The sequence below is a fragment of the Eulemur rufifrons genome, chromosome 9, assembly GCF_041146395.1.
Source record: "Eulemur rufifrons isolate Redbay chromosome 9, OSU_ERuf_1, whole genome shotgun sequence".
Taxonomy (NCBI): Eukaryota; Metazoa; Chordata; class Mammalia; order Primates; family Lemuridae; genus Eulemur; species Eulemur rufifrons.
Window position 1 is genome coordinate 8,374,236 of NC_090991.1, and position 22,382 is coordinate 8,396,617.

The following is a 22,382-nucleotide window of genomic DNA, read 5'->3' on the forward strand; positions in this document are numbered from 1 at the left end:
TTACATGTTCACTGATAAATCACTATACCTCACAGTGGACCATGAATTTTATAATACATTTTTAATCAAATTGTTTACACAGATAGGGGGCCTGCGAAAAAATATTTGCCTGAGACTCCGCACACCCTAGGAACAGTCCTAGTCAAAGTAATAGAGATTGTTAGAACAATGATCATGTAGGGATTTAAGAATGAAGAGGTCATAAATAAGCTTTGGGAGTAGATTCATTATAGTGATGAGGGCAGAAAGCAACATGGAAGGGAAAAAGAAAGAATGGGTGATGAGAATATGAATCAAGCCCATGACAGTTTCTAGCCTGTTTAATCTACTTGTTGTGTGACTTTGAGGACATTCCTTCCCTCCTGGAGTTTTAGTGGCTTCATCTATAAAACTGGGGATCAGCCTGAGCAACACAGGCGAGACCCTATCTCTACAAAAAAATTAGCCAGATGTGGAGGCACACGCCTGTAGACCAAGCTACCCAGGAGGCTGAGGCAGGAGGATTGCTTGAGCCAGAGAGTTTGAGGCTGCAGTGAGCTGTGATGACACGACTGAACTCCAGCCTGGGCAACAGATCAAGACCTGTCTCAGAAAAAAAAAAAAAACAAACAAACAAAAAAAAAAAACCTGGGATCATAATATATACTTCTCAGAGTTTTGTAGGATTAAATTAGATACATTAATTTCCTTGCTTCCATCAAACTCAAGCACACAGACACACACAGACACACACACCCCTGATTGTAGCCAATTGTTCTTCAGGCAGTGTATGAATCTTATGAGAGCCAGTCTCTGCTTTCTTCTACTTACGGACACTGCAGGAGAAGACAGTGATGCATGAGAATTTGATTTTGGGAATCAAGATCAAAGTAGTATTATTAACAGATGGCCCATTATTTACAAAATACCTTAAAGAGCCATTTTGGTTTGGGAAAGCAGATGGTAGAGCTTGGAAAGGAGATGAGACAAAGAGAGATAACTTGTTTTACATGATAAAAGAAGAATACTGACTTTCCTCAATTATGTCATTGTTAGGGAAAAGGTGGAGGTGGGGAGAGGAGGGGAGAGAGCCTGGGGATAAAAGAGAACAGGCAGAAAGTAAGATATTTCCACAAGGTACCTCCCAGTTGGGGATGGGGGTACTGTGGGTCAGGTCAGCCAGAGAGAAATTTAGGGTGGCAGGAATAGTTACAAAAACTGTTAAGAATATTTATGGCTAATATTAAGCTTCACAACTGATCCTGTCTTTATTTAAAATTTTGCATTTGTTCATTATGGATTTTTTGCATTAATTTTTATTTTTCAAACATTGCAGTAAAGCATTATTTATCTTGATTACTGGGTTTTTTGGTGCCTCCTTAAATGTTGCACCTATGGGGAATGCTTTACTCACCTGCCCCAGTCCCTTGGGGAAATCATGTTCCATGGAACAGCTCTGTGTTGGTGATAGCTGTCACGTACAGGTCAGCACAGTGTGGAACAAAGAGGTCATCAGCAGTATGCAGGATGTTTAAATTCTCTACAAGTCAGTGTAAGAAATCCGAACAACATAGGATTACAAGGTAAACATTAGAGAAAACAGAAAGATAAACAGTATGGAGTAGTTACAGGGTATTCTTGGCAAGGATCCCAGAGAAAGGGTTGAGTTTTACATGCCCCGTGGCCTCCAGTGAACCCCACAAATCAACTGTTTTTAAGTTGGCTTCTCAGAGATAGAGTAAGAAGTCCAGGACACACTGGGGCTGAACTTCCAATTCAGTCCTGAAAAGAGACCAAGGGTCAGATGTTGGGTCCCTGAGGAATAGAGGTTAGCAGTTGGAGCTGGAGGGAAGAACCAGCATGAACTTCCCAAGGGCTTTACAGAAAAGTTGAGCAGAGCCAGCTCCAGAACAAGCAAATGGAAGTAGCTTAGAGATGCCATTCAGTGGGCAGTATGCCCAGCAGGGCTGTCTTAACACCCTGTTTGCTTAAAATGCAAATTCACAGCAAATAAGAACCAGGGAGGGGTGCATGTCAGCCTCTGCCAGGCAGAGCCTCAGGACACCTGTTCCACCCAAAGATGTTCTGGATGAATCCAAACTCTTATTTTTCCAGTGTCAGCAGGCAAGCAGTGAGTACTACTGAGGAATCACACCTGTGAACAAACAGGAAACTCCATGCTCACCACCTTCACCTGGGCGCTCAACCAAGCCCAGCATTCCTATCCCAATCCCCAGTCGCTCTCCTATTTTCCTCAGAATCTGCTCAAACTTTCTCCACTCCCTTTCTATCTCTGAAATGCCCCTACTATTTCCTTGACCCTTAGAAGCGAGCTCCTTGCCAACCACTTCACAGAAAAAATAGGAGTCATCAAATAGGATGTTTCCCCGCACCTAATTTTCAAGTTTATCTGCTGCCACTCTCATTTGTTTCACTTTGTTTCCTATTACGAAGAGTTGTCTCTCCTTCTATTTAAAACCATGTTATCTACCTTTCTTCCATTACTTCCCCCTTATGGAAACGTTAAGACATTCTTTTCCTAATTCTTCCCTGCCCCCACCTCATGAAATTTTAATACCTTAATATATCTATTTATGTACTCTGGCCCCTTGGCGGGCCACAAACCATCGTAATATCTAAGATGTGGTTGCCCCCTTTGAGAACACATGATCTGTCTACAGCGATACCACCCTGAATGTGCCCAGTGTCGTCTGATCTTAGAAGCTAAGCAGGGTTGGCAGAGTACATGATCTAAGGCCAGTTCCTTCACACAGTGTCCCTCAGGGTCTTCCCCTCATCACTTACACCCTCAGTTTCCAGCATCTCAACCTCTCCCTCTCACTGGTTCTGCTGGTCATCATCTCCAGCCGTGGCCCCCTCTCTGTTCCCTTCACAGCCTTATTTCTTGCCAGGCATGCTACACTCGGGTCTGCATTCCACCCCCTCTCTCTACTGAACCCATTTTCCATGATATCACAAACAAACTCTCTCTGCCCACACACACTTTCACCCAATAATATAATACCATGTAAAAGAACTTTTAGCAGCACTTCCCTAGGAGACAGCAAAACTGAATTCTGTGTTTCACCACAACAGTCTATAACCAGCTGAAACTTCTTTTTCCCCAGTTTTATTGAGGTATGACTAACAAATAAAAAGTGGATATCTTAGGGTACACAACGTGATGTTTTGATATATGTATACATTGTGAAATGACTGCCACAATCAAGCTAATTAACATAACCTCACATGGTTACTTTTTTTTATTGTGGTGAGAACACTTGAGCAAATTTCAAATATACAATACGTTATTAACTATAATCACTGCTATGGTTTGGATATGGTATGTTTATTCCCACCAAATCACATGTTGAAACTGGATTCCCAGTGTGGTGGTGTTGGGAGGTGGGGCCCAGTGGGAGGTATTTGGGTCATGAGGACAGATCCCTCATGAATGGCTTGGTGCCACTCTGGCAGTAGTGAGTAAGTTTTATCTTGAGACTGGACTGGTTCTAAGGGGAATGGATTCATTTCCACGAGAGTGGGTGGTTATAAAGCCAGGATGCCCCTCAGCTTTGGTCTCTCCATAGGTGCCCGATTCCCCTTTGACCTTCTCCGCCATGTTTTGACACAGCATAAAAGCCCTTGCCAGAAACTATGCAGGTGTCAGTGTCATGCTTCTTTTACAGTCTGCAGAACTCTGAGCTAAATAAACCTCTTTTCTTTATAAATTACCCAGCCTCAGGTATTCTTTTAGAGCACTATAAAGTAGACTAAGACAGTCACCATGTTGTATATTAGGTCTCCAGTACTTATTCATCTTATAACTGATGGTTTATACCATTTGACAAATATCTCCCCTTTTTTTTCCAACCCCCAGCTCCCGGTAACTATCATTTTACTGTTACTATGAGTTCAATTTTTTTTAAGATCCCACATATAAGGCAGACCATGTGGTATTTGTCTTTCTGTGACTGGCTTACTTCATTTAGCACATCATCATCAATGCTGGCTAGCTCATCCATGCTGCTGCAAATGGCACGATTTCCTTCTTTTTTAAGGCTGAATATTTCATTGTATATACAGACATACTTCATTTTATTGTTCTTCATCTAATTATTGCACTTTTCAGATATTGCATTTTTTACAAATTAAAGGTTGTGGCAATCCTGCATTGAGCAAGCCTATCAGTGTCATTTTTCCAACAGTATGTGCTCACCTCGTGTCTCTGTGTAACGTTTTGGTCATTCTCACAATATTTCAAACTTTTTAATTGTTATTATATCTCTTATGGTGACATGTGACCAATGTTCTTTATGTTACTACTGTAATCGTTTTGGAGCACCATGAACTACACACATATAAGATGGAAAACTTAATCTGTAAATGTGTGTTCTCACTGCTCCACTAACTGGCCATTCCCCCATCTCTCTCTCCCTCTCCTTGGGCCTCCCTGTTCCCTGAGACACAATAATATTGAAATTAGGCTAAGGAATAGCCCCACAATGGCTCTAAGTGTTCAAGTGAAAGAAAGAGTTGCATGTCTTTCACTTAAAGTCAAAAGGTAAAAATCATTAAGCTTAGTGAGGAAGGCATGTCAAAAGCCGATATACGCCAAAATCTAGGCCTCTTGCACCAGTTAGCCAAGTTGTAAATGCAAAGGAAAGGTTCTTGAAGGAAATTAAAAGTGCTACTCCAGTGAACACATGAATGATAAGAAAGTGAAACAGCCTTATTGCTGATATGGAGAAAGTTTTACAGGTCTGGATAGAAGATCAAATCAGCTACAACATTCCCTTAAACAAAAGCCTAATCCAGAGAAAGGCCCTAACTCTCTTCAATTCTATGAAGACTGAGAGAGGTGAGGAAGCTGCACAAGAAAAATTTGAAGCTAGCAGAGGTTGATTCATGAGGTTTAAGGAAAGAAGCAGTCTCCATAACATAAAAGTGTGAGGTGAAGCAGCAAGTGCTGATGTAGAAGCTGCAAGTTATTCAGAAGGTCTAGCTAAGATCATTGACAAAGGTGGCTACACTAAACAGCAGATTTTCATGGAAGATCAAACAGCCTTATATTGGAAGAAAATATCATCTAGGATTTTTATAGCTAGAGAGGAAAAGTCAATGCCTGGCTTCAAAGGACGGGCTGACTCTCTTGTTAGGAGTTAATGCAGCTGGTGATTTTAAGTTGAAGCCAATGCTCATTTATCATTCTGAAAATCCTAGGACCCTTAAGAATTATGTTAAATATACTTTGCCTGTGTTCTATAAATGGAACAACAAAGCCTGGATGACAGCACATCTGTTTATAGCATGGTTTACTAATTTTAAGCCTGCAGCACTAGAAAATGACCCATTAGATTGTGCAGGACAAGGTTTCCACAGCCACACCACAAGACAACAGAAGTGACAGTACTCAGAGGGGAAAGCTTCCTGCAAATAGAGACAGGCGGATACCCAAATTACTAATTGGAAAAATAGATGATATAATTTCTGCCCTGAAATCACATTCTATTGTTACATAGTTTAAAATTACAGTTTATAATGTCATGCTTGAGTGTCCACTGTATAGGTTACTCAAGGAACAGATACAAATTTATATAGCCCCCTGCCAAACATGGGCTCCAAACACTAATGTAGCAGAGACAATGGAGTTATCATCAACACTGTGCAGTTTGGGCTACATTGGCATAGGAGAAAATGATGAAATTATTCTCATGTTTACAAAGACTCTTTTTTGCTATGAAATGCAAGGTCCACCCCCCTCACCCACAACCCTTGGGGCATAACCTAGTGGGAGACGCTTTGATCAAGACGTTAAATTGTTCTGCAAAGAGAGGTAATGAGAATGTGGGTATTGCCTACTGGCAGCAGGGCATTGGGAGTCTGGAGAAGAGGATAGAGTTCGACTGTGGTGTGCACATATGCCAACGTCAGCTTCCCTACTGCAAAGGGCACAGACAAAATCAAGCTCTTAGTCCTTCTAATGGCATACATTAAGGACAAAATGGTAGTTGTAGGAACAAATAAAAATTTAAAAATAAGAGGTTTAATTTTCTCTGTTGAAAAAAGGGAAAAGACTTCTCCCCCATCTCTTTTCTTAGAGCATGTGCTTTAGAAAACTTGTAAGTTCTTTTCTGTCTCTTTGAAATGTGTGTAAATCTTTTAAGAAGCTACACAGCCTCTTGCCAGCTTTATGATCCAGGAATGTCTTTCTCCAGGACCTGGGAGTCATCCCCTTGAAACATAAACACCAAGAGAGATAGAGCCTCCATCTCCCAGTTTCTCTGGGAAGTTCGGAGCCTAACTCAGATGGGCACTTTGCTGAAGTTGCAAAATTATCACCCGGTATAAAGATAAGGGAAGTTTGTTTTTCCTTTGATTAAGCCAATTAGTTAACACAGATGGTTATTCCAGGTACCAGGTGAACCTAGGCTGCATTATGTGTGACAAATGGTACTATTAATATGAAGTCCTCTTACTTGAGGATTAGTTACTGTTTATCTTGAGAACATGTATGTAATGGGTTGTTTCTGTTTGGGTATAAAAAAGAGTGAGATTCTTTCTGTCTTTGCAATCTGTTAGCAGCTGCCTGTGATGTGCATCACGTTCTGGTTTAATGCTTTTTCAATAATAAAACTGTTTTTCTTTCTTTATTACTTTTGTAGTAGTAAAGAGAGAGTAGTAAAGAGGAGAGGTGTTCTGGGTTGGGAGATTTTGTTTTTAATTATATTCTCCCAACACAGTGCGTGTGCTTAAAAAGAAAAAAAGAAGCAGGAGGTGGAAGCTTGAGGGTCTCGGGGAAGCCGGGCCTGTAGAGGGACATGGAGAAACAGTATGTGGTGACGAACGATAGAGGGATTTCCAGGAGGAGGGATTTCCAGGAGGAGTGATGCTAACATTCAGTTGTAAATAACAAAATAAGAGCAGCTAATACATAGAGGGACTGTGTCCGAGGCATTGTTCTAAGTGTTTAAACATGCTAACTCATTTAGCATGTGCAGTAGCTTGGATTATTTTCTCAATTATTCATTCCCTCTCTCTGTATGTAGCCTCATAGTACACACTACAATGGGCAGAAAAAGGAGTCAAAAAACAGCAGAGAAGCAGGCTGCAGTATGGAAGTACTGATTTTGGAAGTAGGCATGAAACAAATTCTCTTTTCTAGGCAAAAGTAACCACGAAAATGTGTGCGGAAAATGTGTGTGGAAAAGGCCAGGTCCTGCTATTATGGAGGATGGGAATTTGATCCATCTTCTTTGAATATTACAGAACAGGGTGACTCCAGAAAACTGGAAGAACTAGAGGCTGACAAATGGCAGACACCCAGTTGTGAGCACAGAGGATGTAGGCAGGAGTAGGTGGGAAGCTGTGGCCCCTCCACTGAATCCAAATTTTACAGAGCAAATCCTTTTAATAAAGGGATTTGTTCTGTGCAGTCTGTGCAGTCAAAGGGCCACACTGAAAGATCCAGAAGGGCCAGGCGTGGTGGCTCACACCTGTAATCCTAGCACTCTGAGAGGCTGAGGTGGGAGAATCGCTCAAGGTCAGGAGTTCGAGACCAGCCTGAGCAAGAGCAAGACCCCGTCTCTACTAAAAATAGAAAGAAATTATATGGACAGCTAAAAATACATATATAGAAAAATTAGCTGGGCATGGTGGCACATGCCTGTAGTCCCAGCTACTCGGGAGGCAGAGGCAGAAGTATTGCTTAAGCCCAGGAGTTTGAGGTTGCTGTGAGCTAGGCTGACACCACAGCACTCTAGCCAGGGCAAAAGAGTGAGACTCTGTCTCAAAAAAAAAAAAAAAAAAAGATCCAGAAGGCCACATGTGGCCCCAGGATAGCAAGTTCCCCACCCTTGGTAGAAGATAAAAGGGGGATGGCACCCAGTAAGGATCAGACACTTCTGGGAGGTCTAGGGGCTGGAAGGTGGGACTAGAACCCCCTCTCACTTATCCCTTCCAACAAACAGCACACCATTTTTGAGGTCTGGCTCAAGAAAGCAGATTTACCTTGCCCTGGTCTATCCCAGGCTGCCAAACACACCCACTGTGAGCCAAATGCTTATAATGACGTGGATCAAGAAGATCTAGACGGGAGCCTGCGCACCAGGCTTCATCTGATTGATTCCTGGAAGGGTGATGGAGCCTGAGCCCTGAATCATCCTTCTAATGTTTACAAAGTCCCTAACCAGCACTGGCCCGACTGCTGTTTCTGGATTTCCTACCCTGAGACCCATGAAGGACCAGGAAATAGCTTGGGAATAAAAATTACCCTGGAACCTACTAAAGGAGGGGAAGGGGCTGCAATCACCTGGCAAGTACAAAGTTCATGGGAATTGCCCATGTATGCTGGGTGCCTAAGTGATTGCATACTGCACCCTAACACCCATACGGTGTTCCCGGGTCCCTAACATTTCCTGCACCTGCTATGGAGGTTGGACAAAATGAAGCTTTCTCTGCCCTGCCGCAGGCCTCTTTCTAGATGTCCGGCCCACGATATCTGATGTACTTGGGATCCCAATTCCTGAACGTTTTAAATAGTGTTGGGGGCGGGGGGCGGTTAGCAGGCCTTGAACTGTTACTCTTCCAGGTTCTAGGAAGGCTGGGGAACCCATGGTCACTTACTGAAAGACAAGGCTCAAAGGCGATAGCGATCAGGTACTGAAGGACTTACTGCCTGCTCGGGGTCTAGCAGCAAGGCATCCCTGGTAGCCTAGCGCAGCCTTCCAGAAGCTGGCCCACTGCCTTCCCCAAGTCCCAGCCTAGAAAAGTGGAAGCTCTCCTCTCCATCTGAAAGATGGATTCACCCCGCATTTTTCCTAGCTCCCCAAAAGACCTTGGGAAGTGTCCTCATCCTTTTTCGCTCCATCCCGGAGGCTCCTATTCTCAGGCCTCCCCCAGATGTCCAGAAAGTCCCCACCGCATCCACCCTCTACGGCTCACCCTGGCCAGGGTCCCTTTATCTTCCCGCAGCTACACTCCGACTTAGAGGCACAGCCGGTGCCCACAGCCGGCTCTACCGCTCTGCTCGCAGGTTTGGGCTAGTCTGGGGCGGGGACGTGGGAGCGTCCAAAAGTTGCGAGGAGGGAGGGGCCGAAGACCTATCTTTTAAAGGCCGGAACTGGCCCTGAGGCACTGGAGGCCCTGGGCGGTCCCAGGAATCGCTTAGGACCCGACTCCCCTCGCCCAAAGCTGCCGGGGGGCACCATGGGCCGCTACCACATCCGCGTGGCCACCGGGGCCTGGCTCTTCTCCGGGTCGCACAACCGCGTGCAGCTGTGGCTGGTCGGGGCGCGCGGGGAGGCGGAGCTGGAGCTGCAGCTGCGGCCGGTGCGGGGAGAGGTCAGCGGGGGAATCGGGAGAAGCGGGGACCCCGGGCCCGGGCCGGACTCGAGAGGTGGGCGAGGGGCGGGAGGCTGGGGGCGAGGTGACAGCGCGGACTGGGACTTCATGGAGTTGAGACGTCCGGGGTGAAGGGAAGGTCTGGACTTTGGGTCCAAGGCTGGATTCAACCCACTTCTCCCTTCCCCGACCCTTCTCCTCCTGACCTCCAAGTCCTTCTCCAAATGACCCAGAGGTAAGTACATGACCGGTGGTCAAACGAGAAGCTCCTCCAAGCACGGGCGCGGTGAGAGCTCAGTCAGTGGGACCCACACAGGTGTGATGCTCAGTCATCAACTCAAGTCACTGCGGCCACGCACTGGGTCCCCGTCCTCCCCTGACATCGGGCATCTGAGACCCACGGGGCAGGTTCTGCGGGGGAGGGAACAAGGCCCCGGTAAACTGAGGCTCCACAAAAGGGGCGACTCTGCCCTCAAAACCGCCTCTCCCAGGTCCCGGCTACTAAGTCTGGCCGGTCCGGCCCCCACAGGAGGAGGAGTTTGATCTTGACGTTCCCGAGGACTTGGGACCCCTGCAGTTCGTGAAGTTGCGCAAACACCACTCGCTGGTGGACGACGCGTGGTTCTGCGACCGCATCACGGTGCGGCGACCCAGAGCCTGCGCGGAGGCGGCCTTCCCGTGCTACCGCTGGGTGCAGGGCGAGGGCGTCCTGAGCCTGCCCGAGGGCACCGGTGAGCGGGCAGAGTCGGGGGAGGGGGCGCAAGGACTAGGAAGCTGCTGGGGGGAGGGGGAGGTTGGTTGGAGGGGACTTAGAGAAAGGATGGGCACGCGGCAGGTTAACTGTAGGGATCCCAGGGCGCAAGACAGGAAACGGGAAGTTGTTACGAATTCCTTAAGTTTTACACAGAGTAAGTGAGGACGCGAGTGAGGCTGGAGACAGAGAATGAGAGATCAGGAAATCCCATCTTCCAAGAAGGTGAGGACAAGGCCTGGGAGTTGCACTGAGGAAGAAGAACAGAGAAGCAAAGTAAAAGTAGAAAGGAGATCTCTTTGGAATTCAGAACCTACGTTACAGGGACAGGGGAGGGGACCACATGGAATGGAAGATGGTGGCCGACCAGTGAACAGGAGGCAGGTGAGGGGAAACAAACGGTATGATGTTGGAGAGCTGGTTCCGTAGGAAGAACGTAGAAGACAACTGTGAAGGGCAAGGGGCCCTTGGCAGGAGCTGGGGATGAAGGAGGACGGCAAATATTGAATGTTTTACCATGGGAAACAAGAGAGATGAATAAAACGACGAATGAGGGCAAGGGTTGTAAGGATGGAAACATGACTTTGACACAGGTGAGTTTAAATGCAGATAAGAGCAAGAACAAGTCAATAAAGACAACTTAGCCCAAGAAAGGTGAAGTCAGGTTAAAAAAGCAAATACAAAATCTTTTGACAACAGGCAAAGGTGTGTCAGGTGAGGCTTAAGAAATGTGAAATTAAAGCAATATATACTATAAGGTATGGGCATACAGATGACTAAGATTTTATCACCTTAATTTAGGTGATTTTTTTCCAACCATAGATACTGATGAAATAAGGTCAGGTAGGGGAAGATGAGTTAAGGAACAAGAAAAGGTGGCAACCATGACATTTCTGTCTACAAGCAAAAGATGAGGGCTGAAATAAGTGAAATCAGGAGTGCAAGGTTAGTGAAAATGGGATAATGTGTCTGGGATCAACCACGATCCACAGCCAGAGACGAAAGCAGCAGTGCACGCCTGCGAACAAGGAGCATGACTACAAAAAGGGAGAGGACAGGCGGGGATGAGCACAGGACCAGACACAGCTGTGTGGCCAATCATTTTAATGTCTCCCCAGCCCGCCTGGCAGGAGACAATGCCTTGGATGTGTTCCAGAAGCATCGAGAGAAGGAACTAAAGGAAAGACAACAGATCTACTGGTGACCACCCACCCATAGGCCTTCCATTTGTCCCACCCCTTCCTAACCCTGCCCCCATCACTGACCTCAACATCCTCCCTGACGGCTTGTCCCCAACTTCTAGCTGGGCCACCTGGAAGGAAGGGTTACCCCTGACCATAGCTGCAGACTGTGAGGATGACCTACCTCCAAATATGAGATTCCATGAGGAGAAGAGGCGGGACTTTGAATGGACACTGAAGGCAGGGTGAGAAAAAGCTGTGACCTGGGGTTCAGAGTGGAATAAGGGCCAGGAGATCCAAGAATGCCGGTATATGGTGAGAGGCTGAAGGATCAGCTGATGAGTTCAAGCCTCAATACCTGTCCTAGGGCCCTGGAGATGGTCCTCAAACGTGTTTACACCCTCCTGAGCTCCTGGAACCGCCTAGAAGACTTTGATCAGATCTTCTGGGGCCAGAAGAGTACCCTGGCTGGTCAGTGTTCCCCCAGGTCTCCATGACCCCTTAATAGCCACTTTTGATGACCTGTCCACCACACTCCACAGGCCCTCATAACTTCTTGCGAGAACAGACCTTCTCATGGCTGGTCATCTCAGAGAGGCCTAAAGAATTAAAATGCAGAGGCTGGGTACAGTGTGGATCATTGGCCTGAATCACTGGGTAGAGTCTGGAAGAGACAGGGACCCCAGCTGTGGTAAACATCTTCCTTCCACCTCCTCCCCACAGAGAAGGTTCACCAGCGCTGGCAGGACGATGAGCTTTTTGGCTACCAGTTCCTCAATGGCGCCAACCCCATGCTCTTGAGACGCTCCACCTCTCTGCCCTCCAGGCTAGTGCTGCCCTCAGGGACAGAGGAGCTTCAGGCCCAGTTGGAGAAAGAACTCCAGGTATCTCCCCCTGCCTGACATTGTTCTCTCCTTAGTAGTGAGGTAAGAAGAACTCATGAGGGAGAAAAACCAAAGATGAGTCAGAGGAAGTGAGGCTGCAGTAATCCACTGTCCCTTGCTGCAGTCTTGAGCTGGAAAAATCTAGAAATGATAAAATATGTAGGGGAAAAACTATGAGGAGCTCCCAGCATGAAGGGGGAAATAGGATGGATCCCTAGGGCACAGACGGGCCAAAGATGTTAGCAGGAACAATGACATTCCCTGGCTGTCAGTGTTCTGGACTCCAGTGTTCATGGGCAGGGATAAAAGTGAAGAATGTGCCATCAGGTGGGGAGAATCAGGGAGGTTTTCTATAAAAAGGGAGCTGGGTTTGGAAGAGATGAACTGTATGTGAGCAGGACGAGCCTATTTGGGATGCATGTGTGTGCTGTATTTGGTGGCAGTGGTAGTTAGGGGAAGCTCTGGAATATTTGGCAGCAGAGGTAAGCATTGAACAGGGATGAAAGAGCGTTTGCTGGGCTGAAGGGAGCCAGACCATTAGGGGATGACCAGGAAGGGGCCTAGCCATCTTGACAAAGGGTCAGTTTACAATGCCTATCATGCAAACGGGATTCAGCAGGCCTGGTTCTAAACCCAGCTCTACTACCACATACCCATGCATGGGACATCTACCCTCACCCAGCTGTTCCTTCACTTTAAAATGAGAGGAACTGGACCAGGTGTTCTAGTTCTGTCAATAGGACTCTGGTACTGATGTAAGACAATGGCAACAAGCTAAACTAAATGTCTTGCCCTTTGCCCTGGCCCTCTGGGGGTAGACTGAACTCTAAAAATGGATACATTGCTCCTTTCCCCAGAACGGTTCCCTGTTTGAGGCTGACTTCATCCTGCTGGATGGAATCCCAGCCAACGTGATCCGAGGAGAGCAGCAGTACCTGGCTGCCCCCCTCGTCATGCTGAAGATGGAGCCCAGTGGGAAGCTGCTGCCCTTGGTCATCCAGGTGAGGTGCCCTGGGCATCCCTCTCAACACTGCACTCTGTCCACCTCAGCCTCTGCTCCCAGGGATCCAGCCTCATGACTCTTGGCTCCCAAACCTCATCTTCACTCAGTGAGACCTATCCTCATGTCACTGTGTTGCTTGTACCCTGGTCTCTCCTGACTTACCCAACTGGAAGTACTTGTTCAAGAGTCATAATGGCCTCTCGGAGTTCTCATCCTGTACACAGTGGTTCTCAAACTGTAGGGTGTATCAGAATCACCTGAAGTGCTTGTTAAAACACTGGGTCCCACAGCCAAACTTTCTGATTCAGTACGTCTGGGGTGGGGACTGAGAATTTGCATTTCATATAAGGGCCAGAGCCATGCTGACACTACTAGTTTCAGGACCATACTTAGAGAATCACTATTTAATCTCTCAGTGGCCTCTAACTCTGAACACCCACTTCTCTTGAATCTCTTTTCTCTCACTATTCTTGGCAGTCAGTTGCTGAGCACTGTCAATAATTTTACACATCTCCTTCACATTTCACCACCGCCTGAGCTCTGACCCCCATCACATTTCTCCAAACCATGGTCAGGACCTCCTTACTGGACCCCCAGCTTCCAACTCTCCTGCATTCAACCCAACCATCACAGCACTACAGCTAGTAAGAGGGAGAGTGGAAGGGGTCTCATTCCTCCTACTAGATTATAACCTCCTGGAAGCCAATAATCTTACTTAGTCATCTGTGTTTCCCTAAGAATGCTGACCATAATGTCCTACGTAGAGTGGGAGTTCAATAAGTGACTACTTTCTTTTTCTCCCAGATTCAGCCTCCCAACCCTAGCTCCCAAACCCCAACACTGTTCCTGCCCTCAGATCCCCCACTTGCCTGGCTCCTGGCAAAGTCCTGGGTCCGGAATTCAGACTTCCAACTGCACCAGCTCCGGTATCATTTACTGAACACGCATCTGGTGGCTGAAGTCATCGCTGTCGCCACCATGAGGTGCCTCCCAGAACTGCACCCTGTCTTCAAGGTACAAGCACTATTAAGTCCCACCTCTCTCAAACACCAGAGAGAGGAACAGCCCAATATCAGACGATATCACGCAGCAAAAAAACCTTTATAGCAATTTGTGAGTGAAAAAGGGGAGAAAAGAAGACTGTATCAATATCTTGAGACTTTTAGTTGTTGACTCATCTAACCATTCTTCAGGACACACATTATGAGGGAGTCCTCTGAAATTCTCAGAGATCTGACAATCTAGCAATGGGCTTGCAATGTAGCTGGGATATTGTTCGTAAAACAAAAGCTTTATGCCTGCCTTAGTAGATTTAGTATTTAGCCAGGAAAACAAATGGTTCCCATAAGAACAAACCAGAGAACAATATATGGAACTAGAGTTTGAAATCACAAGAGACAGCCTATGAACAGTATAGCACTGATGGAGAATGTTCTACCCCAACTGAGGAGTCAGCTAAGTAGGAACAGATCAAAAGGCAAGGAGAGTAGCCCAGCAGGCTACTCATGTCTGCCTGAGAGTGAGGTGGATAAAGATGTACATTAGATGGTGGAGACAAGAATGAAAAGGGAAAAAATTAAAGATTTGGTGAAGGGAGGAAGCAGTACTGCAGTGTGCCTGGGTGCAAGATGGGAGAGAGAAAAGTCAGAAGTCTAAACTTCTGCAACACCTAGAAGCCCACAGGGTGGGTGTATTGTACTGACCTAGAAATACTGTAATTTTATAAAACATTGAGTTCAGCAACTATTACTAGGCAGAAGGTGGCAAAATAAAACTGGTGCTTGCTTAAATATGTTCTCAAAAATCTTGATGAGACTTTACATATAGGGAACATGGCTGAGGGGGCATAAAAATGATACAAGCTTATGAACCAGAGTACTCGTCAGAAACAGTAAAGTTAGAAGAAGCCCTTTGGGGGGCAAAAATATATTCAGTTTTAGGTACATGGAGTTTGAAGTATTGGCAAGGTACACAATTGAGTACTTGAGAACAACTGAATTGTTTCAGCTGGGGGCCTCCACCCAGACCCCCACAGGCCTGACCAATATAGCTGTGACCCTTTGGAATTACCCCTTTGGTGGCATAGACAAGATGGAGACCAGTCTGATTAATAGAATCTTGGATTTTAGCTCTCTCACGATGCCTCCTGCATCACCATCTTCTGCTCTGCTTGAATAGCTGAAGCCTCTTCACACTTACAGTTCCCCTCACTAGTGCAGGCCCCTTCCTGTCTCTGCTCACCACAGCAACTTCACCCCATCAAACAGCTGAGTTGTTATCGGACACACAGGAGGGTTAAGCCTGCAAATGTCATAACAGCTACTTCTGTGGGCTCTGGATTTGGACTGCTGGTGTCTGAATCCCAAATCCCAGCCTCGGTACTCACCAGATGCCATCATCTTTAAGTGAGGATAGCAGGATCTCCATCGTGGTTGTTAAAGGACAATATGATACATAATAGTGTGACACATGCTAAATGCTACAAAAAACATTAGTTCTTGCATTTATTGTTATTATTAGGGGTTGACCTTAGGCATCTTCCCTCCTTATGTGGACTTTGGGCTTTCTATGACATGCAGCATCTTTCATGAATTTTCTGGACTTCAGACTAATGTGAGCTGCTTTGATATCTTAACACCAAAAGTATCACTTGGGTCTTTCCCTGTGTTCAGCATCAACAGTTCAGATAAATATCAAAATTGCATGAAACCTGCATATTAACCATGTGGAAAGTAAGACAAATAGTCTAAGATAAAAAGAAAGGCAGGTGAGGATCAGGTGGCCTTTTTCAACAGCTAAGGAAAAGCAGGAGGGGCGGGGTCTGACAGTGCCTAATTGGGGGTGGGGGCAGATTTGACAACAGCCTGTCTGATGCTTAAGCACGTAGCTCAATATAGCTCCTCTAATTCTGACTGAAAGTACCCTCCCTATAAAAACCTGACAGTGAAACTAAAGGATGGAGGTGCAGCTTTGATAATGAGAGGCTAGTTTAAGCTATAAGGATATGAATTATAGAGGAAATATAGAAGAAAATCAAAAGGAGCTGATTCTTAAGACAACTACACTTGAAGTGGAAATAATAGAACCATAATAGCCACTATTTGAGGACTTTTGTGTGTACTAAATATCCTTCAGACATCACTCACATAAGCATCACCATAGCCCCTAAGATAAGAGATCCTATTATTGCCCCCTGTTGATAGATGAGGAGATTGCAGATTAGAGGGTCATTAGCTTGGCCAAGTACCAAAGTGAGTGGTAAAGTTTAGGTTGAAATCCTGGTCAGTATGGCTCCAGAGACCGACTCACAGGGGAACTGGAGAACATGAGAGTGAGTGATCAGAGAAGCAGGGGACAAGCCTGTCAAGGCAGCAGCAGTGTGGAAAGCATCAAGAGGAGAGAAGGCACCATGCTGGGTGTCTGGCCCTACAAGGAAAGGACTTAAGCATAGCCTCCATTAACCTCCCCTCCAATCTCCTCTACCCCAGCTCCTGATCACCCATATCCGATACACCATGGAAATTAATACCCGGGCGCGGACCCAACTCATCTCAGATGGAGGAATATTTGATAAGGTGAGGAGGAAATGGAGTGTGCAGCCCCCTAATCTTCCAGCTCTCTATGATCTTCTGCCACCTTCAAGATCCCAGACCAACCTATGTGAATGTCCTGACCCTCAGACCCACGAGCCTGTCCCTTTTATAGCCATGACATAAATCTCACCTCTAATCCCCTTTTCTAGTAAGCTGTGGTCCTCCAGCCCTGCTTCTATCCCTCAAGACCCGTCAACTCTCTTGTCCCAGGCAGTGAGCACAGGTGGAGGAGGCCATGTGCAGCTGCTCCGTCGGGCAATGGCTCAGCTGACCTACTGCTCCCTCTGTCCTCCTGACGACCTGGCTGACCGGGGCCTGCTGGGAATCCCAAGTGCTTACTATGCCCACGATGCTTCACGGCTCTGGAAGATCACTGCCCGGTGGGTGAGAGGGAGCTGAGAAATGGAGGGGTGTGGGGAGAGGGGCTCTGGCCTGAGGTCAGCATGGAGCAAAAGCACAGTGAAAAGGAGGAGGTGCAGCCAGGAGGAGCCAAGAGCTCAACCCTGGGGAGAGAGGAGGAAGGGTGAGGAAAGAGTGGGCGGGCTCTGAAAGGGAAGAGACTGGGATGGGGCAGAGAACGTAGGTGAGGAGAGCTGTGGTGGAGAGACTGGGGGTCTGGAAAATCAGGATGTTGCTAAGAAGCATGGCCAGCAACCCTGTGTAGGGAATTCCTAGAACTCCTGACCCTCATCTCCTTCCATTAGATACTGGTGTGTTTAAAGCACAGGGGATGTCCCCAAAGGCAAGTGTTCTGAGGTTCCTCCCCAGACACAGTAGAAGCAGCTGGGCAGATGAGGAGCAGAGGTCAGAGGCTGGAGCCTTCCACTCTCAGAGAGCTCAGCTCCTTCTCCTCTGGGCAGGTACGTGGAGGGGATCGTCCACCTCTTCTACCAAAAAGATGATGTCGTGAGGGGGGACCCTGAGCTGCAGGCCTGGTGTCGGGAGATCACAGAGGTGGGGCTGTGCCAGGCCCAAGACCGAGGTGAGGTCCATCCCAGAGACAGGAGCTCCTGGGAGACTCTGCCAGGGCCCTTCCCGGCCCTGCCCCTCTCGGGCCAGGATCCCAGCCCCTCATCACACACACCTCCCTTCACATGGGAAAGCATCTGAACCCCATTCACACCTCCTGAGACTAAGGACAATTCTAGACACCCAAGGATTGTCCTCCTCAGAGACCCTGGTCATCAATCCCTATAACCACCCCTAGTCAAAGATGCCCCTAACCTGCCACATCATGGGACCCAGCCAAGCCAGAACTATAGCCAGGGAGGGTTTCTGCTCAGTGTCTGCTTCTCTTCATAAGGATATAAATGGGAAGATTTTTCCCACTGAAGTCTATGATGACCCACCCTGTGTTCCCTCCCTCTCCTGCCTGCTACTGTCCAGCACACACAAAGGGTCCAGGCATATTGCACACTCACCACAGTGCAAGGTCATTTTAGATGCAAACTCAATACTAAACATGCTTTGGCTCAAACCCATACTCAGGTTCCTGATCCTTGGGGCTCAGGTTTCTTTAGCCAATCCAGCCCTCCCACCTTACCTCCCCCACCTTCCAGAGAGAATCCAGCCACTACCTTTAGTTACTCCTCACTGCGCACATTTTAACCTCTGAGGAAGAAACAGCCTTTCTTGAGTCCTTCCTAGGCTCATCCTCCTATAACACAGGCCTGCCTGGACCGTTTTGAATCATTCTCCAGTCCCTCCCTCTCCTGCTTCAGACCAACACCTCTGCTTTTGTGGGATGACTACAAACACTGACTGGGGATCCATTACGGCCAATCCTGGGAAAGCAGCAAACACTTGCACCCTGGAGGGAGCCTCTCCCTGGGGAATCTGTGGGTGTACCACCCCCACCCTTCCAAGACCAAACTTTATACTTCTCAGTACTGTCCCTTAGGCTCCACATGTCCCAAAAGACATGTCCCTTCTTTCTCTCCCTGGCCAGTATCTATGTTTTGAAATTAAATATTCACATAGTTTGGGTTGCTATAACAAAGTACCATAGAATGCATGGCTTATAAACAACAGAAATTTATTCCTCACAGTTCTGGAGGCTGGAAGTCCAAGATCAGGGTGCCAGCAGGCTGGGGTTCTGGTGAGGGCTCTCTTCCAGGTTGCAGACAGCCAACTTCTTCTCCTTATATCATCACATGGCAGAAAGAGAGCAGACTAGCTCTCTGGCGTCTTCTCATAAAGGCACTAATCCCATCTATGAAGGCTCCACCCTCATAACCTAATTACCTCCCGGAGGCTCTACCTTCTAATACCAACACTTTGGGGATTAGATTTCAGCACAAGAATTTGGGGGGGACACATATTCAGTTCATAACACAAATTAAATTTAACCTCCACTAAGTGCCTCTCATTCTCCCCTCCCCCTTATTCTCCCTCAGTTCTCATAGCTTACCTTTGCCTTATTTTTCCAACAGACTTTTTAGAGAAAGTACGCTAAAATTAAAAACAGCATGGAATTAGCAGTCAGGAACCTGAGTTCAAGGTCAGCCTCTGCCTTTTCCCAACTATGCAATCCTGACAAGCAGTTCAATATCTCTGGTCTTTGATCTTCTTAATCTATAAAATGGGAGTATTTATATTTGTTCCACTTAACAAATAGGACTATTGGGACTCTGAGCCCCCAAATCCACTGTAAAATGAGTGGCCTGAGATAACCCTTTTGGGAAGCTCCTCCTTGCTGTGACATGGAAATCCATAACTTCTCTTATTCCTCACATAACACAGAGATTTATAATTGTCTGTCTGAGAATAGGTGGAAGCATCCCTAAATTCTTAAGGACTTTTTGAGGCAGAGGCTATTTGATCACTCAGAACTTTTCAGCCCCCAGCCTTCTATAACAACTAATTGAGCATGCATACCAGCTGATTTTGATACATTATCTCATTTATAATGTAGGTATCATCTACATTTTACAGATGAAAAAACTGAGGTTCAGAGAGGTTAATTAGCCTAAATTAACCAAGCTGTAAGTTACCGAGCAGGATTGAAACCCATGTCTGATGCAAATATATCTAAATAAATGAACACTTATCAATTCTAAAATATGGACATCTAAGATATGTCTCTCCTCATATCCTACAGCCTCTAAATCCTGTTCTTTTCCCACCCAGGTTTCCCTATCTCCTTCCAGTCCCAGGCTCAACTCTGCCATTTCCTTACCATGTGTGTCTTCACATGCACTGCCCAGCATGGGGCCATCAACCAGGGCCAGGTAGGGACAGCTGAAAGCCCAGGTTCCCGAAGGCAAGTGTCTGGACCTCAGCAGACCTGAGGGAGAGATGGGAGTTCAAATCTTAAGTACCAGGGTCCTAGGGTTGCAGTTTCTTCCCCCAGCTGGACTGGTATGCCTGGGTCCCTAATGCCCCATGCACAATGCGGATGCCCCCACCCACCACCAAGGAAGATGTGACAATGGCCACAGTGATGGGGTCACTACCCGATGTCCGGCAGGCCTGTCTTCAAATGACCATCACATGGCACCTGGGTCGCCGCCAGCCAGACATGGTAAGAGGGGACTCTAGGGAAAGGGAAATAACAGTTGGAAAGGAAACATCACAGTGAGGTGCTGGGCTTTAGGTGCTTCTGTCTTTAGACTAGAAACTGACTGATCCTTTGTTCTGTCTCAGGTACCTCTGGGGCATCACAGAGAAAAATACTTTTCAGGCCCCAAGCCCAAAGCTGTGCTAAAGCAATTCCAAACAGATCTGGAAAACCTGGAAAAGGAGATTAAAACCCGGAATGAGCAACTTGACCTGCCTTATGAATACCTGAAGCCCAGCCGCATAGAGAACAGTATCACTATCTGAGCCCTAAGGTGCCCCCACCTGGAAGACTTCACATCAGCTTTAGGACTGACATTTCCATCTTGAATTTCATGCTTGCCTAAGTCTCTGATGCTAAGGCTCTATTTCCTCCCTCATCAGTATCCCACTAGCTAAGGAGGCAGTAAACTTTTTCTGCAAAGGTTAGATAATATTAATATTTTAGGCTTCATAGGCCACAGTCTCTGTCACAACTACTCACCTGTCCCGTGGTAGCATGAAGGCAGCCATAGGCAACATGTAAACAAGTGAGTGCAACTGTGTTCCAATAAAGTTTTATCTATAGACACTGAGATATGAGCTTCACATGTCACAAAATATTCTTTTAGTTTAATCAACCATTTAAAAATGAAAAAGTGCTTTGTTTGGGGGACATGCACAGGCTACAGGCTGGATTTGGCCTTCTAGCCTGCCCTAGCCTGAGGCCCTGACCCTACTTCTCAAACATCCAAGATCATGAGTGGGGGAGGGAGATTTCAGCTAATTCTCTGTTCCCAGGAACTAAATTTCATGCTTGGTGGCCAAGTTAGAAATTCCTGACTCTGTTCCTTAGCAATTTTCCCTCCACCTCATTCCTCCTATTCACACATGTACCCCAAAACTCCCTGAATAAGAATGGTGTTTCTAGGGCAGAATAAAAACCTTTGCCCCAAAATGGATTTCTTCTCCAGACAGTCACAAACAAAACAGATATGAAATTCATTTTTCAAGGCCACTTTCCCAGCCCCTTCAATACTCTGGGATTTCTACGTGTTTCCCAGGTTCCAATCTCTTTCACAACCCTTTAAGAACAATATGCATAAAATAAGTGGAAAAAATACCACAAAGTTATTCTGGCCAATGACCTTGAGTCCTTGTTTGGTTCTGGGGTCTCAGAGTCAAAATGATTCCTCTCAGTTATGCTGAGGTCACAGTTCTCACTAGAATGGGTACAATGTGCTCCGTGCAAAACTGTGTTCTTCAAACATCCCTATTTCCCCAAATAATTATTACAAATCTGCCCCTCACCAGGGAAGTATGAGAACGTTTTTTGGGAAGGGATGATCTATTCATATTTTTAAATTTTGTATTCCACCTCATTGAAAGGACTTATATAATCAGTTTCCTTGGTTTGCAGCAGGGAAGCAAAATGACATTTTTGTGTACTTATACCTTTCTCCAGTACATTTAACAGGACTACTCGCTTTCACAACTGGCTCATCAAGTCAGCTTTCCCTGGACTTTTCCTAACTTCATAGTGTTCCTGGATTTGGCATCTAGAATTATACAGTATTCCAAGTGTGATGATAAAATATTACTTAAGTATTTCCAAAGCCAAGAACCCTCACCAGTTTTAAAGCGTTCCAGTCATAACAGCATGCGTGGCCTCAGGAAGGAGAGCCTACCTCCTTTTTACTGTGTCAGAACATCTGTTTTAAAAGGGAGGAGTAAGTAGAGAACAGATAGAAGCGCGCTCTCTATGTATAAACCTTTATGTCTCACTTACCATTTCCCCATCACAGGATACCAACCGAGACTAAGTATCTGAGGGTGAAATCAGATGGTTCCAATCCTCTGATCCTAAGAGCCCCATCGTCAAAGTTATCAGGAGCTCCGCCAGAGTTACAGACTTTTCCCCCAGGCCCGGTGACAACGAGCTCCTCGTCACGTGACTTGCCAAACTTGGTCACGTGATATACCAGCTCCTTCCATTTCAACCTGGAGTCGGGGGAAGACCAAGAAACTCGAGGCCCTCTTCCAATACTCGCGCCCCAGCTACATGGGTCAGTTAAGGGCTTTCGAACAGCGGCTTGGGTTCCAGACACCGCC

At 46.6% G+C, this 22,382-nt stretch overlaps 1 protein-coding gene and 1 long non-coding RNA gene across 2 annotated transcripts; one reads left to right on the forward strand and one right to left on the reverse strand.

The window, feature by feature from the left end:
* Positions 1-1,399: 1,399 nt before the first annotated feature.
* LOC138392480 (uncharacterized) lies at positions 1,400-22,183 on the reverse strand. The gene is made up of 6 exons (XR_011234930.1): positions 22,060-22,183; positions 20,189-20,269; positions 19,912-20,019; positions 19,144-19,184; positions 18,780-18,873; positions 1,400-1,519 (listed from the first exon to the last, which is right to left on the reverse strand). It is a non-coding gene; the product is annotated as an uncharacterized lncRNA (long non-coding RNA).
* ALOX12 (arachidonate 12-lipoxygenase, 12S type) lies at positions 9,121-20,873 on the forward strand. Its single transcript, XM_069483270.1, has 14 exons — positions 9,121-9,321; positions 9,851-10,052; positions 11,191-11,272; positions 11,376-11,498; positions 11,621-11,724; positions 11,977-12,137; positions 12,995-13,138; positions 13,945-14,154; positions 16,629-16,715; positions 16,944-17,113; positions 17,594-17,715; positions 19,863-19,963; positions 20,086-20,256; positions 20,379-20,873. Exons 1-14 carry the CDS (start codon positions 9,187-9,189, stop codon positions 20,556-20,558), a joined length of 1,992 nt encoding a protein of 663 aa, XP_069339371.1. The 5' UTR covers positions 9,121-9,186; the 3' UTR covers positions 20,559-20,873.
* Positions 22,184-22,382: the final 199 nt, after the last annotated feature.

Excerpts from the sequence above, each read along its gene's own strand:
- ALOX12 (XM_069483270.1), top strand. The coding sequence starts at position 9,187 with ATGGGCCGCTACCACATCCGCGTGGCCACCGGGGCCTGGCTCTTCTCC. Across the intron at positions 11,725-11,976 it reads CCAGAAGAGTACCCTGGCTG|AGAAGGTTCACCAGCGCTGG; the intron begins GTCAGTGTTCCC and ends TCCTCCCCACAG. Across the intron at positions 12,138-12,994 it reads AGTTGGAGAAAGAACTCCAG|AACGGTTCCCTGTTTGAGGC; the intron begins GTATCTCCCCCT and ends TCCTTTCCCCAG.